At 40.3% G+C, this 15,000-nt stretch overlaps 1 protein-coding gene across 1 annotated transcript; it reads right to left on the bottom strand.

Moving 5' to 3' along the window:
• Window positions 1-5,886: 5,886 nt before the first annotated feature.
• LOC137973564 (uncharacterized) lies at window positions 5,887-14,469 on the bottom strand. Its single transcript, XM_068820403.1, has 5 exons — window positions 14,293-14,469; window positions 13,086-13,163; window positions 12,182-12,277; window positions 8,756-8,854; window positions 5,887-7,663 (listed from the first exon to the last, which is right to left on the bottom strand). Exons 1-5 carry the CDS (start codon window positions 14,462-14,464, stop codon window positions 6,285-6,287), a joined length of 1,824 nt encoding a protein of 607 aa, XP_068676504.1. The 5' UTR covers window positions 14,465-14,469; the 3' UTR covers window positions 5,887-6,284.
• Between the last annotated feature and the right edge of the window lie 531 nt (window positions 14,470-15,000).

Below are 15,000 nucleotides of genomic sequence, written 5' to 3'. Positions count from 1 at the left end.
ACTCTAATCCAGGGACAAATGTGCTTTATTCCAGGCACATTTATCCCTGGAATAGTGTTATTACACCTTTCAGGAACCGGCCCCTGGTGTTAAGTTTTGCATCGTGAGCGCGCTTCTAACTAAAAAGTTGCCTACGATTTTTGTCGCGTTTGAATGAAATAAGTGGAGGTTGCGAAAAGATTCTACCAGTCTCGGGATCATTTTGGAGTAATTTAAAGTTATTAAGAATGACACTTTTGACTGCGTGATACAAAGTGGGGGTGGATGGAATTATCTTCTTATCTTTTTGTGACGTTTGCAGTGCTGACTGTCGATCAAATTGTTGGGCGCGATGATGGCCTGCTTTGACCACAGAGACAGGATAGCCACGTTTTTCGAAGAACTGGCACATCTCCTCTGAGTTTCTGGAAAAATCGGAGTCATCACTACACAGACGACGAAGTCTAAGAAATTGAGAATATGGAATGGAATTCTTGACATGTGATGGATGTGACGATGAATACAACAAATAACTGTGAGAATCTGTAGGTTTGTAGTGCACACTGGTACATAGCACGTTGCCACTAATAGAAACTTTGATATCTAGGAAAGCCAATGAAGTTTCCGAAATTTCCCAGGTACATTTAAGAGCCGGATGAAAAGAATTGACGGAGGTCAATATATAGATTTAGCCAAGCCTAAAAGCGGAGCTCCCTGGTTATTTGTTCTTACTGCCTGTAGGGTTAGTGAAAATAAAAGGTTTTGAGTTGTCCGCGTTTTGATGTTTCCGGTTGCTGCTTTAATAATTAAAGAATTTTCTTTGCTTTCTTCTATAGAAAAGTTCATTGCCTAACTAGTGAATTCCACCGTAAATTTTACGCTGAAAACCGACATCGCATGAATCACGAAGCGATGAGTACGATATCGGTTTTTCGAGTGAAATTTATCTTGGAATTCACCAGTTTGGAAATGAATTTTTCTTGAACCGCATGAGTATTAAAAGAAAACAAGAACACCCACAGCGAACGAATGAAAAAGGAAAAAAACAATTTCAGAGTCAACTGTCAATAGCCAGCGAATAGGAATCACACTAAAGTTAGAAGCCCTTAAAAAAAAAAAAAAAAACTTTCTTAGGGCAAGGTCAAAGAAGAGTTTTACTGAAGTACTTTTACGCAAGCGGCGAAAGACCCCACCAAAATTCAGGGAGAATGTAGCATATTTTATTGCAAGCACGTAGTCATCTGGCTCCCCAAATCGCGTGGGCATCAGCACTGAATGGAGACCTGCCCATTCCCTCTGAGAAGCGGTTCAGAGTCCTACCAAGTGGATCCCTTGTTATACGTCGCGTTCATTTAATTGATGAAGGGATGTACCGCTGCGTGGCGTCAAATCCCGCGGGATCGGCCACAGCCGTAGCGCTCCTCAAAGTTACAGTTGTATAGCCTCACGGCTCACAGGTTGGATTAGTAGCACCCACGCTTCAATCTGCTTATACAATAAAGAACTTCTCTCAAATCTTGGCCCTATTCCCTATTTTCCTTATCTATCTATTTATTCTACTTTGTGAAAAATATCAAAGCTCCCGCTACATAGCCCATTTACATCGCAGAGTTAAAGGTTTATTTCTAATCAGCAATAGATCTTCTAAATCGAAATTTGCAGTTCTGTCAGATTTTGACGAGCGCAAAACCCGCAGTAATAATTGTCAGCAGGTGCGTATCAACACGCACGGCAGCTTTAGGTGTGCATGTCATTCGGCTTACCATTCTCGTCACCAGAGCCTCGGATCGACCCAAGGCTCTGGGTTACTCTATGTAGGAGAACATGCGCGGTAGGGCTCTTATAGCCAAACACTGGCTATTTGAACCTTACGACGCCTGCCCACTCCTCGTGCTAACATGAATACACCAATTAGACACGCTTTTGATTGTTCTTCACGATAACCAACGAGAAGACACTTTGTTTCAGGGTTCCCCAGAGCTCTTCTCTCCCTCAGTCAAGAGAAGAGCTTTGGGGTCGAGATTGTCCGGGTACATGATTGAGAAGGACAGGAAGGCGTGCCTAGGTAAATTATTTCTCATCCGATTCACTGACTTGTGCGTACTAGTGGCCAACATAGTAGAGGTTTGCAGTAAATTTCGATATCTCAAAATGGGACACCTCCCGACGATTACATGACCGAATATTCCCATCTGTATGGAATAAGGGTATCGATCTATAACTGATGAGCATGCCATTGAAAAACGTTTCCCAGAGAGTTAACCACTGACTGATGTACAGTATCTAGGTCTGAGCTCAAACAAAGAAAAATAACTTGAAGAGTTAGTTTTAAGTTGTTGTGACGATCTCCTTAGTGGCAGTTCTTACAAAAAATAAACTTCATCCCATCTTGTCCCGTTAGCTTAGTGGGTATTGAAGTTAGCAAGACGAAATTCTACGACTCTAGACTCGATTCCCGGCTCGAATTTAATCGAATCTTAAAGCGAATGCTACTTAAGATGAAGCGAAAGTAATAGTCAGTTTTAGATAAAGAAATAAGTGCTATCCCATATTAAACAGGTGTTTTAACAAAGCGCGAATCGCCAAAAACGAGGGCGATGCATGAGGCGAGATGGAGGGTAAACATGCAGCGATCTTGCATCATTCTCGTGTCCGGCGATTCGCAATTGGCTAAATGCTGCTAATTCGTATCATGCCATGACATAATATTCGTATGTGGTTTTTATTTAGTTTTTTTTTTTCTTCTTTCTTTCCTTTTAGATGTTGATGAGAGCATTTTGGGATGCCACATGTGTGATCACATTTGCCACCACACTGCAGGCAGTTTTAAATGCAGCTGTCAATCGGGATACAGGCTAATGGCGGATCTCACAAATTGCACTGGTAATTTAATTGGAACGTTTAAAGTATTACTATGACCAAAACAAATCATTTTTTTTCTTTGCATCTCAAAACTATGATAACTAACACTAAGTGACCCCAGTTTTAAGGCTTCCTTCAAAAATACACCTGTTTATTTTAAATGGAATTTTCCCATTTAATGTCCGTGATTACTAACTCTAGAATCTTGAGAGAGCTGGATCAAGGAGAAAATAACGTGAAAGAGTCATTAGTTTAGCAATGCAATGCGTGTGTACGCAGCACGGGAGTTTCGTGGTTTTAGACTTTTAAACTCGTGTTTTGCATATATAATAAGCTGCATTTACGCGATGAAATTTTAAGCTTGTGAGTAAATGACGTCTCATTCTCAAGATCCAACTCTCTTTGGTCCAATCGGTCTGTTTTGAACGTGAGTAACGGCGGACAGTGAAATCCAGACCTTACACTCAAAGTAAACAGCCTTTGGATAAAAATCAAAGCTCACTGAGCTTGAAAACTTTGCCAGTCAGGTGTTAAGAAAACACACTTTCAAAATCAGAAAAAAAGGAAGTGAGTTTTTGATCATAGTAGGACTCAAGTGAACGGTTTTTTTTTGAGGAGATACGTAAAGCGAAGTTTACTCGATTGATTAACAGAATGGCTGGCTGACAGCCTAACTGGCTAAATGACTGACTGACACTAAAGGGGGAAACTTCCTTTTTGTGTAATTGACTTAATGGCTGACTGGCTTGCTGAATTCCTGTGACTGGGTAAATGAGTGTCTGGTTTGACTGGCTGATTAACTGGCTTTTTCACTCACTAAATTAATTATTTGTCTTCTCTTTTTTACTCAGATATTGACTAGTGCACAGGGCCTCGTCATATGTGTAATAAGCTTCAAACGAAAAGTACGATTGCGACGAGCTCGTTTGGCAGAGGTATGCAAGTATCACGACATTAAATACGTTTTGTTCGAAGCATGAGAAGTAAAAAATTAATGATCTTTTTCTTGGAATTTGCTGTCTTCATAAAAAGTATTCACTCAATACTATGTCAGACTAATGTGCACATTAATGCTTGAAATGTGAAGTAGGGGTACACGTTTGTAAATGTTCTAATTCCGGAGCCACTTAAAAGCTTAGTTGTAGAAAAAACGTACCTTTGCAATCTACAACAAGTACTTTTGAAGGGGTTATCTCTCTCTCCACCCCCACCCGCAAACAAAAAAAAAGCAAAGCAAAAAATAAAATGACGGTCATATTGGCATCCCAAACAAATCCTTTATTGTTGTAGTATATTTCATTTTGACTACTTAACTTTTCCAGACTGTCTGTGGCTCAACTTAATATTGTTTGTTTTTATGTTTACACCACGACGAAAAGAAAGCACTGTTTTCATGGACGGAGTAGCAATTGAGAAACACATGCAAACCTTTTTAAACCAGAGCTATGTCGTCTTGTTTGGATACTATCCACACCGAGGCTATCGAAAAGAAAACACCCTTGAAAGGAAACCCTTTTAAAATCGGTGCCCATACCTACAAACAAACTGTAGATAATTATACACAGTTATTACACCTAATCACCGACTTTAACACTGTTTTCTTTTCAGGGTGCTTAATGCCTGGTGTTTTAATATGGCTTTTCCGAATGTTTTCGTTTTCGAACCTTTTTAGTAACATTTCTCAAAAAATAAACATTAATCTACAGATCTCTACCTTTACAAACTAATTTTGTATGTGCGTTTGGAAGACACATTTTTATACATTTTGTAAAACGGAGCATATTTATGATTTCTAATAAAGTTATATGATGAGCAAATGGACAGTGAATTGTCTTATCCACCGTTAACTTTAGATGGTTTCCTTACTTACTTGACCCATAAAGGCACTGTTACACTTGCAATTTTTCGAGCAACTTGTCTCTCAATTTTGTTTCGACAAGAGTTCTCACACTGCAAGGCTATTCGCTTGACGGTTGTTACACTGGGCAAAGTTTCTTGCAATTTGTCTCGCTTTCGATGATCTCATGAGGTTAAAAGAACATTTCACTGGCTGATGACGCAATCCGTTGAGACAGAAGTTGCAGGGCAGATTTCACAGCACGCATTGCTTGAAACCTTCGTTGCTAATTTGGGTAAACCAATGCGCAAAGTAGCAATGGATTCTACTTTCCCCGAAGGGTTCTGCAATTTGCCTCACCTTGTTTTTGGCAATGGTAAAGTGTGCAACTTGCAACTTGTTTCGCTATGGTGTTTCAAGAGAAGTTGCATGAAAGATCGCAAAATGCAACAGAGCCTTGAATTAAATTAGGGTTTCAGTTTAAAACGTATGTTAAACATTCGGTTTGCGTTACATGACCCGGATATCCAAATACCATCAGTTTGACCCTTGCGACGGAAATGGTCTAAATTAAAGGCCATGGTATAGTCTGCCTGTAGCCTTTCGTTTCCTTGAGGCTCAAACCAACACTTTCAACCAACTGTACTATTTGGAAGGATTGAATCTACCCCAATTGTTTCACATAACATCAAATGTTATGGTACCAAATGAAACATCAATCATGCCTTTACTTTAACAAGGTGCTCTCTTTAATGTGACGTAAAAGTTTATCATAGCAACGAAAAAGCCTTCTAAATAATTGCCCTGTATTTTGTCTTCAATAGCTTATGTCTCAGAAACGAACTTGGTGACCCCCATTTTTTATTGCTGTAAAGTGGTTAGCAGGCTAGGATAAATCTCTCTGCAGAGGTATAAAAAATTCTCTGAAGCGGAATCAGGGCCACCTTAAAATTTTCCAGTTGTGAAGGTGGCAAGGAATCTGCTAAAGATATTTTTTTCTAACTTTGCAGCGGATTTGTTAGTTCCCCAACTATTATTCCAGGAATTGAACTACTTTCGAATGCAAACACATTCTTTCACTTTGCTTAAAAACACCACTCAAGGGAGTAAGCCCTATAAAGAACTAGGAAATTTATTAAGAAAAGAAAAACGTCTTCTTTATTGCTGATGATTTTATTCATTTGTTATGCAAAAGAAAAGGAAAAAAAATTATCCGTCGTTTCCCTTCTATTTTGTGATCTTTGAATGCTGCAAATGTCACGTCTCTTTTCTATTATCACGGTAAAAGCCTGATGTTAAGGGTCATCTTTTCTTTAGAAACTGGCTTACACTCATACAACAAAAACAGTTTCAAAGAACTAAATAAAACATGATTTTTAACAACTCAAATATAGGTCTATCATTTTGATCGCCACTGAAGCAACACTGCCTTTTGAAGTTATAAAAGAAACGAAGTATCAAAATAACGGGTAAAACTAGCATTTTACTATAGATCTAAGCTTACTGTCATAATCTCACTTACAATAATCTCAGTCTGTTGGTTTAGTTAACACAGTAAACTTCTACTAAAACTTTGGGGCTTGTTCTACTGGCATAACGATGATTCTTAACCCGTTCTTGATTTTATCCGACGGTTGTATTGTAAACCACCATATATGCCGGAGGCTGAGTTTCTGAAGCATGGCACACTCCTTGGAATGGCTCGGTGGTTACAGCATCGTTGAGTGCGTGGAACATAGAAAGAATTTCCGCAAGGAAGACTGGTACAACGGGAACGACGACGAATTATCTGGCCGAAGCAACATCGACGTTTCCGTGGGTCAAAAAAAAGGCCACCACACTGGAACTGGGGAATTCGTGGGCATGGCACCTTTCTGGGAGATACACGATTGTGACAGCATCTTTGGGTGCGCGGAACATAGAACGAGAGTCCGCAGCGCTTCTTGGTGCATCTATCTTTGATGCGTAAAATTTGACCGTAACAGCATTTGTGAACCCGAGAATTGTATGGAAGGCCACCGCACCGGAAATGTATGGGAAATGGAGTGCAGGGCATGCCCCTGGGAATAACTCGACCGTGACAGCATTTTTGGGTGTGTAACACATATGGAACCCGATTACACCGACGTCGTCGGCATCGATAGCGAATGGGCACTACCTGACCAAAACAGCACTTCTGAAAACGAGGACTGTAAAAGGAACTTCCGCATCTAAATTTTTGCAAACATTGGGTAGGTGGTAAACCACCACATATGACGGAGGCTGAGTTTCTGAAGCATGGCACACTCCTTGGAATGGCTCGGTTGTTACAGCATCGTTGAGTGCGTGGAACATAGAAAGAATTTCCGCAACGAAGACTGGTACAACGGGCACGACGACGAATTATCTGGCCGAAGCAACATCGACGTTTCCGTGGGTCAAAAAAGAGGCCACCACACTGGAACTGGGGAATTCGTGGGCATGGCACTTTTCTGGGAGATACACGATTGTGACAGCATCTTTGGGTGCGCGGAACGTAGAACGAGAGTCCGCAGGGCTTCTTGGTGCATCTATCTTTGATGCGCAAAATTTGACCGTAACAGCATTTGTGAACCCGAGAATTGTATGGAAGGCCACCACACCGGAAATGTATGGGAAATGGAGTGCAGGGCATGCCCCTGGGAATAACTCGACCGTGACAGCATTTTTGGGTGTGTAACACATATGGAACCCGATTACACCGACGTCGTCGGCATCGATAGTGAATGGGCACTACCTGACCAAAACAGCACTTCTGAAAACGAGGACTGTAAAAGGAACTTCCGCATCTAAATTTTTGCAAACATTGGGTAGGTGCAAATGTCTTTAACACAATGCGACCATAACAGCAAACGTATAATGAATGACTGTAAGGAATCCTTCCAGCGCAGCAGCGTTGATTGATGGGATCGTATAGACCGCTTCCACATATCCCAAGGGCCGCTGAAGCGAGAGTGGTATTTCCACCTACGGGTTAAAAAGAAGGCAGTCAGGCTAGGTAATCATGATATATAGGTATCACTTGCCGATTACAGTCGGGCTTTCATAAAAAAAAAAAAAAAAAAAGCCGAGATTGATGTGCAAAACAGTGCGGTCATTGAAAGCGCAAGAAAGCTCTTTAAAGTGATGGGTATTACTTATGTGTCAGTAATTCTAGAATACTCGTTCATTGCCAAGTTTCAGGACTTAAAAAGAATACCTCCACGGTGCGGAGTCACGTAGTAAGGAAGTATAAGCAACTACGACGGCTACGGCGACGGAAACGTCACTTTAAAATATAAGTTTGAGCTACCTTAACTGATTTCACAATTTTTCCAGAAATGCGTGCCACACGTGCAGAACGATCATTTTTCTTTTTTTAATCAATGATATCACTGCTTTTTGGTGTTGTCATTGCCTTTTCTTAAATTTAAATGCACGCGTGGCTTAAAAAACGAGCAATAGATTCTGTAGAGGTCGTTCTCAATTTAGAAGTTTTCAATAATTCACACCGGGGTTTGGTTAGTTTTACGAAGACGTCAATGTCCAAGCTGTTCAAATCACTGACAAAATTCTTATCGTTAAGTGACTGCGGTCTCCGGGGACAGAAACGGCGGATTTGGGAGGTGGGGGGGTGACCCACGTTTATTTTTTGGATATCTCGTCGAGAATGCTGAAAGTAGCATTTCGAGCTTCAAATATTTAAAACAAAATTTTCTGGCGGAGAATTCCCTCAGAACCCCCCTTACAATTTAGCGTCTCCAGGGCTTGCGTGTTAGCCCCCCCAATATATACAACACTCCGCCTCCCTGGAACTTTGAATAACTCCTAAAAGTGAACGCCGGAGTTTTCTAGAATCTAGCCGAAATGGAGTGAACGATATTCGCATTTGGAATTAACTAAAGACTATGTTAAATTTGCAGAGCAGTATTGGTCGAGTTGGATACCGTAAATCGACACGAAGACTACATAGGGATCGAATATTAGCAGATGAAATACTTCACTGTCGTGACCTCATCATCATAGGGAATTTTATGGACCTGAGAGGGTTGTTTAGAAATTTTTTGATCCAGTTATTACCTTGTTTGTCTGTCAACAAAGTGTTGTTCTCTTGGTTAACACTGTCTTCATTCGTTTCAATCGATTCAGCTACATAATCTTCCTGATCTTCACTGGACTCTGAATAAAATAATCATCTTGTTGTAACAACTCAAACTGAAAAGGGTATAATAGCCCTTATTCACGATAGCCGCCATGTTGGTTTTCAAATTGTACCTTTTACAATAATTTTATATCTTTTGATTGCCTCCGACATTTTGACTTTCTACTTCGTTATCTGCTCAATTTTCGCTAAAAAAACATCGAAGTAACTTGTGTAAGCATTCTATTTTACTCCTTAGGTGATAAACATTCAATGAGCGTGAAACAAGTCATCTGTGTGACTAAGATGTTCGTTATAATCTCTCGAAATAGTGTTGTTTGCTCCCTCAGAGGTGTGTAGCTAATTTGCATGATAAAGGCAAATCCAACATGGCGGCTATCGTGAATAAGGTCTATTAGTATGTTATCCCTAACTTTAATGGTCTAGCTTCCATATGTCTCCCACACATTCAGTGGTATAGCAGCTAAGTCTTACGTTCGACTAATGTTATAGCAAGCACTCTGATTTTTTCCGAGAATATTCTCGTCATCATTCCTCATTTAATAATAAGAGTTTCATTTCCCAATAAACTTGACAGCTGTTTAAGGTTCTAGGGAGCTTAGACGCGGACGGCAACCGGAAGATAATTTAGTAGTGTCTCCCAGATTTTTAAACTAATAATCTCTAATGCAGAAAAGATACTCAGCAATGTAAATGTCGCTGTATCGGAAGTAGTATTTTGTTACAAATATTTAGATAATATCTAAATTACTACCATGTAAAGAGTAGAATTTTTTACTTCTTCCGATATCTTTATCCTCTAAAGTGAATATCAGTAATACAGAGAGGGGATTTGTCCTCGTAAAATTGGAATCAACGTTACTCAGTGTGGAGGCTTATCGTCTGTTTATTAAAAAGTGGGTGACACTGAGACTGTTGTATTTTTTGATGAAATCATAGTTAATGCATGGAGATGGTTATGAAAGTCAGCAAATTCCTTTGTTTCATGTTTTTGTCCGTATTTTTGGCCTTGCCCTTGCTCGCCCGTGGGAGGCGCGGTGGCCTCATGGTTAGTGTGCTCGAGACCGGATCGAGTAGTCTGGGTACGGGGCCTGGCCGGGGACATTGTGTTGTGTTCTTGGGCAAGACACTTTACTCTCACGGTGCCTCTCTCCACCCAGGTGTATAAATGGGTACCGGCGTAATGCTGGGGGTAACCCTGCGATGGACTAGCATCCCATCCAGGGGGGGAGCATAAATACTCCTAGTCGCTTCATGCTACAGAAACCGGAGATAAGCGCCGGCCTGATGAGCCTTCTGGCTCGTAAGCAGAGACTTTTACTTACCTTGCTCAAAACACCCCTTTTCTCTAGACGATAACCACTCAAATCCTTTGATTAAATATTATGCGCAACTAATTTACAAACCCGTGCAAAGCGAAAACAAAAGATTATGCAGGGTCACGGTCAATTCAACATCGATTGCGACAACAGTGTTCTCGCGTTCTCGCTTTTGAAGGTTTTAAGGTTTCATAACCAGTCCCTCGATTAACTATGATGAAATCGGTGGCTGAGTGGCTTCATAGTTCAGTTGTTAGAACATTGCACTGGCATTGCAGAGGAGTCATGGGTTCAAATCCCGTTGAATCCCCCTGGATGTTTACTGGTGATTAAAAGAGAAACACTTAACTGAAATTGTCCTGATAGAGAGAGTGGTTTTCAATTGAGTGTCGAAAGTAATTAGCGAATTGCTTTGGTTTATAATTACTTCACTCAGTGATTGGTTCAAAGTTCTCGCACTAATTTTCAAACAATCAGAAGTGAAACCAAAACCAATCATGGCTCGCGCGTGCACATTTTCCCGCGCTTTGTGTCGGCTACGTGTAATTACTTCGAGGTTTTGATTGGTTTACTGGATTGTCTCCGTCCTTTTTGATTGGTCAAAGTAATTACTTTGGTTTTGATTTTACGACACTCATTTGAAAACCGCTCTAAGTGCGAGGATTAACTAGTTCTCCCTTCCGAACTGTAGATATCTTAAGAGTTTTGATCATCGCAATTATAAACGGCAGGAAGGCCTGAAGAATTAAGGCTCGAACGAGATTTGAAGCCATGACCTCAGTGATACCGGTACAATGGCGTACCAATTGAGTTTTCACGCAAGGCGCTGGTCCCTTTTGTGAGCTTATGGTGATTCTGCAGTAGAGGATGCAGATATGCACCTTGCCAGCAGAGCCTTTCTTAACTCGACGAGAAAGAAAGGACTCTGCAGAAATCGTGTAAGGTCTTTATTGAGTATGCGCAAGCCGTTGCTTGGAGACAATGTCAAACCCAGGCCAAGCCTCGATCGCACCCCAATGCGCCATATTGATTTTCGTACTGGCTCGATTTTGACCTTCGCGTTGCCAAAAATATGATGCGCAGGCTACCTGCACCGGTTTGGCTGGAGTTACTAGCCCAGAAACTTGGGCTGCGGCGACTTAAAAGACTTGACACGATTTCTGCAGAGCCTGTCTTGCTCACCCTCTGGTGGGCTTTAGAGAGGCTCTGCTCGCAGGGTCCAGGTATGAGGAGACCATGCATATATGAAAGACAAATTTATTTGATTTGTTGATAGAAGGATGTTAACATTTTTTGTCATAGCGTCTTCCTTTGAAGCCAGATACTTTGACCTAATGGCTTAAACAGGATAAGCTCAATGTCTGGCCACAAACCACCAGTTATTGGTGGGCTTCCCTTGACTTTGATAATTACAGCTTCGTTACAGCTTCAGTATTACACTACGAAAAAGATAAGTAGTAACTACAAAACGTTGTGGCTGTTTATTTGTGATAGAGTTTCAGGTGACTGTCTTCAATACAACTGACCTACACTACGAAACTACAGAAATGTATCATTATTTCATTCTAGTCTTCAACAGGGTATGATTTTGGGTTAAATGCCTTTTGCTCCGTTCACACCAAAGCTTAACCATGCTTTGAAAATGTTTAGTTAAACACGGTTTCAAAGTGTTTTCTTTTTAAATCATGTATACTGATTTTTGCTCACTACTAATTTAGCACAGATCAAGGCATGTATTGAAAATCACCTGAATCTCAAGTAAAAGCCAGTCCTTCATTTTTCTGTGACTGATTTTCATTTTGTTAAACTCAGTTTAATTAAACATGTCTTGTTGGTGCGAATGGGGTATCAAATAAGGTCTGAAAACTCTGATTTCTGTCTTAAACAGGATAGGGAAATCGGAGAATTATGTCTTAAACAGGGTCAGGGTTTGAGCGGCCGGGCCGCATCTCCCTACCCAATCATCTGTTGAGTACGCCCCTCCCACCCCGGCCTTTACCCCAAAATGTATCAAAAGAGTTATACCTTCGTTTTCATAGGTGTCCTCTTCATCCATATCCTCGCTGTCTTCATCTTCCTCTCCATCCGGGACAATGTCATTTTCCGGATCTTCGCTGAAAGCTGAGCGCAAAAATGACTTCGGGATTAGTAACTTCAAACTCTTTCTTGAAAATAGCAGGACATTTAGTTAATTATCAAACGAAGAACTATTTTTGCTGCATCTGAAGAGTGACGAGCACTGACATAATATGATATTTCTTTCATCGCAAGTAATGACTTAAAAGTCAACCTGAGGAAAGGGAACATGGATGGCGCAGTAGTGAATGCGCTGGTTTCCCAACATTGACCTGGGATCAATTCATCGGCCCAGACGCAGTGTCACATGTGGGATGACTTTGTTGGTTCTCCACTCTTCTCCGAGAGGTTTTTCTCCAGTTATTCCGGCTTGCCCCTCTACTCCCTCAAAAAAACCAACTTATGATTTGATGTGTTGATTCGATTTCTGTACAGCGGTGTCCCCAAATAGAGCCTCAGCACTAAATATACTCAACAATTAAATAAATTTCATTTTCATTCAATGTACTTTTCCTTTCTTTTCATTGGCCGAGAGTGCAGCACGTGACCTGCAAATAACTGCCCACAAATAAGTGTTTTGCTGCAAATAATAAACTGCTCATGCGTAATTGAAGCCTGCGCTCTTGTGTGAAAATGGCAGTTCGCTTTCCTGAGCTTTCAGAAAGTGATTTAATTGCTGGGAGTTGTAAAAAAACAAACTCAGTCATCGAATGATAAAACAATTATTGAACTCGCTTATCGTAAAATATAGTGATTTGTCAGTGTCTTGCAGATTAATACTTTGCTCAACCTCACCCAATATCTGTTTATTATTATTATCATTACGAAAAAATTATTAAGGTATATCTGTTACCTTCATCATTATCATTGCTTTCCATCTCCGCAGCGTCTTTTTTTCCTTCAAGCAAATTTTCGTCGTCTTCCATGGATTCTGCGCAAAATTAAAATGTTAATGTGAGAGCTGGTTTTGTCTGGGGTTTAGAGATTGCAATTTACAATTTAAAATTTAAAATTTGTTGCTTAATGGTTATTTTATTTCAGCGACTTTACCCAGGTAGATGTCGATTCCTCCAACAATGTCAGAAACAAGATTACAAAGAAATGTGAACCCCTACATGAATACTGACAAGAGTTGATGGGGAACGTATAACAGATTCATGAAGGCTTTCTAAAGTAAAGGGGAGATCATGATTTCGGAATGCAAAAATATAATATTGGAAAGAACGTGACATATTGTAATTTCAAGAACTACTCTTATTTTTGTTGATACATCCTGCCCTAGGCGAAAACTAAAAATAGGGACAAATGGCTCGGTTATACCGCGAATGCCTTGAATAATCACTACTTGTAATCTTAAAATTTCGTTCGACGACGCCCTTAAAACTAGCTCGTAGAGGCAGTGTCAGCGTTAGCGTCCTGTTTAGCTCAGAGCTTAAATTGGACGAGCTTGTAGATCGCAGTTCAGTTTGCCTAATTTTATCTTCCAGTTTTCTATTTCATATCAGAATGGTCACGGAGGCATAAGCGGGGAAAACCCACAATTTAAAAGTTAGCTAAACATTAGCCACTTAAAAATGGCGATTATGCTCACGAACAACGAGGTAATTAAGTATGATGGTGTCCGTTTCTCGCAAATCCCGAAAGTTTCCAGGGGCCCGTTTTCGGGACTTTCGGACCCTCGAAAGTCCCGAAAACGTTTTGGACCCTAAAAGCCATTTGTAAAACTGCCAACAGCTTGCTTTGGAAAGGCGATCTTTCAACATGTTTTCAGGGAATTGTGACACCCGAAAATGGCCCGTAAAGTTTTGGGACTTTCGAGAAACGGGCCCCAGACCTTATTCGAATGTCAAAATTCTCTCTTTATCTCAAGAACGGAGAGGTTTTAAGTCATGAATCTCCACAATCGTTTTGCTTTTTGCTATCTAAAATCTATGGTTAAAAGACCAGCTTTCCAAAACAAGTGGATGGCAGTTTTGGGCCCCAAAAGTTTACGGGACTTTTCGAGAAAGGGACTCCTGTTTGCAAAGAGCAAGTAAATCAGAAATTATTTCATCCTTTACCGTCTTTTAGTTCTTCTGTTAACCGCTCAAAAGAAAGCTCGTCGTCGTAGGCTTGTTCATCGTTTTCCATTATTAATTCTTCTAGGGGAGAAATATTCTCGCTTTCTGCACTTATCGCCAAAAGAGGAAACGTAGCCAGGAACAAAACGATGACACAAGTTACTCTCACCATCTTGAAAAGCTAAATCGCCAAGGGGAATCTCTTAGCTAGCCTTACCGAATGGAAACTCCCTTTTATCCAGTTCGTTTCTTTCTTATATTGAGCGAACTCCCAAAATACTCATCACTGAGGACCCAGTGCTTGAGTATTCGTTGGTGTTTTAAATTGTTTTACTAGTGAACGTCATTAAACATGAAGGGTTTAAGTGTTCATCAATATTGTAATCTCTGCGTTCGGTCAAGTCCGTAAAACTGACGGGGAATTAAATAGATGTGGGTGTTTAAATAGATTTCTATTTTAATATTAGCGATTCCAGATATTTTTAAATCTTCATTTAAAAAAAAAGTGGAAAAGAAAAATACGAGGCCCAGAAAAGGGCAAACTTATAGTGAATAACTATCAGTATTTATTTGTAAAGGTTTAACATTTCACTCTCCTTAGTATACAAGTACTAGTGAACCTAAAATAGATCTTACTAAATGCCAGTGCATAAAGGGTATGGCAGCACTTTCTGGCAAGTTTTCGTTTTATTAATTATTATTATTTCG

Source organism: Montipora foliosa, chromosome 10 (genome assembly GCF_036669935.1).
Source record: "Montipora foliosa isolate CH-2021 chromosome 10, ASM3666993v2, whole genome shotgun sequence".
In the NCBI taxonomy this organism is placed as follows: Eukaryota; Metazoa; Cnidaria; class Anthozoa; order Scleractinia; family Acroporidae; genus Montipora; species Montipora foliosa.
This window is presented reverse-complemented; position numbering and strand designations above follow the sequence as displayed.

What these genes read in the sequence shown, in the direction of transcription:
- LOC137973564 (XM_068820403.1), bottom strand. Translation starts at nt 14,464, where the DNA reads ATGGTGAGAGTAACTTGTGTCATCGTTTTGTTCCTGGCTACGTTTCCT. An exon ending in GGACACCTATGAAAACGAAG is followed by an intron (nt 8,855 to 12,181) that starts GTATAACTCTTT and finishes TATTTTATTCAG; the next exon opens with AGTCCAGTGAAGATCAGGAA. An exon ending in TTTGTTGACAGACAAACAAG is followed by an intron (nt 7,664 to 8,755) that starts GTAATAACTGGA and finishes TTTAACCCGTAG; the next exon opens with GTGGAAATACCACTCTCGCT.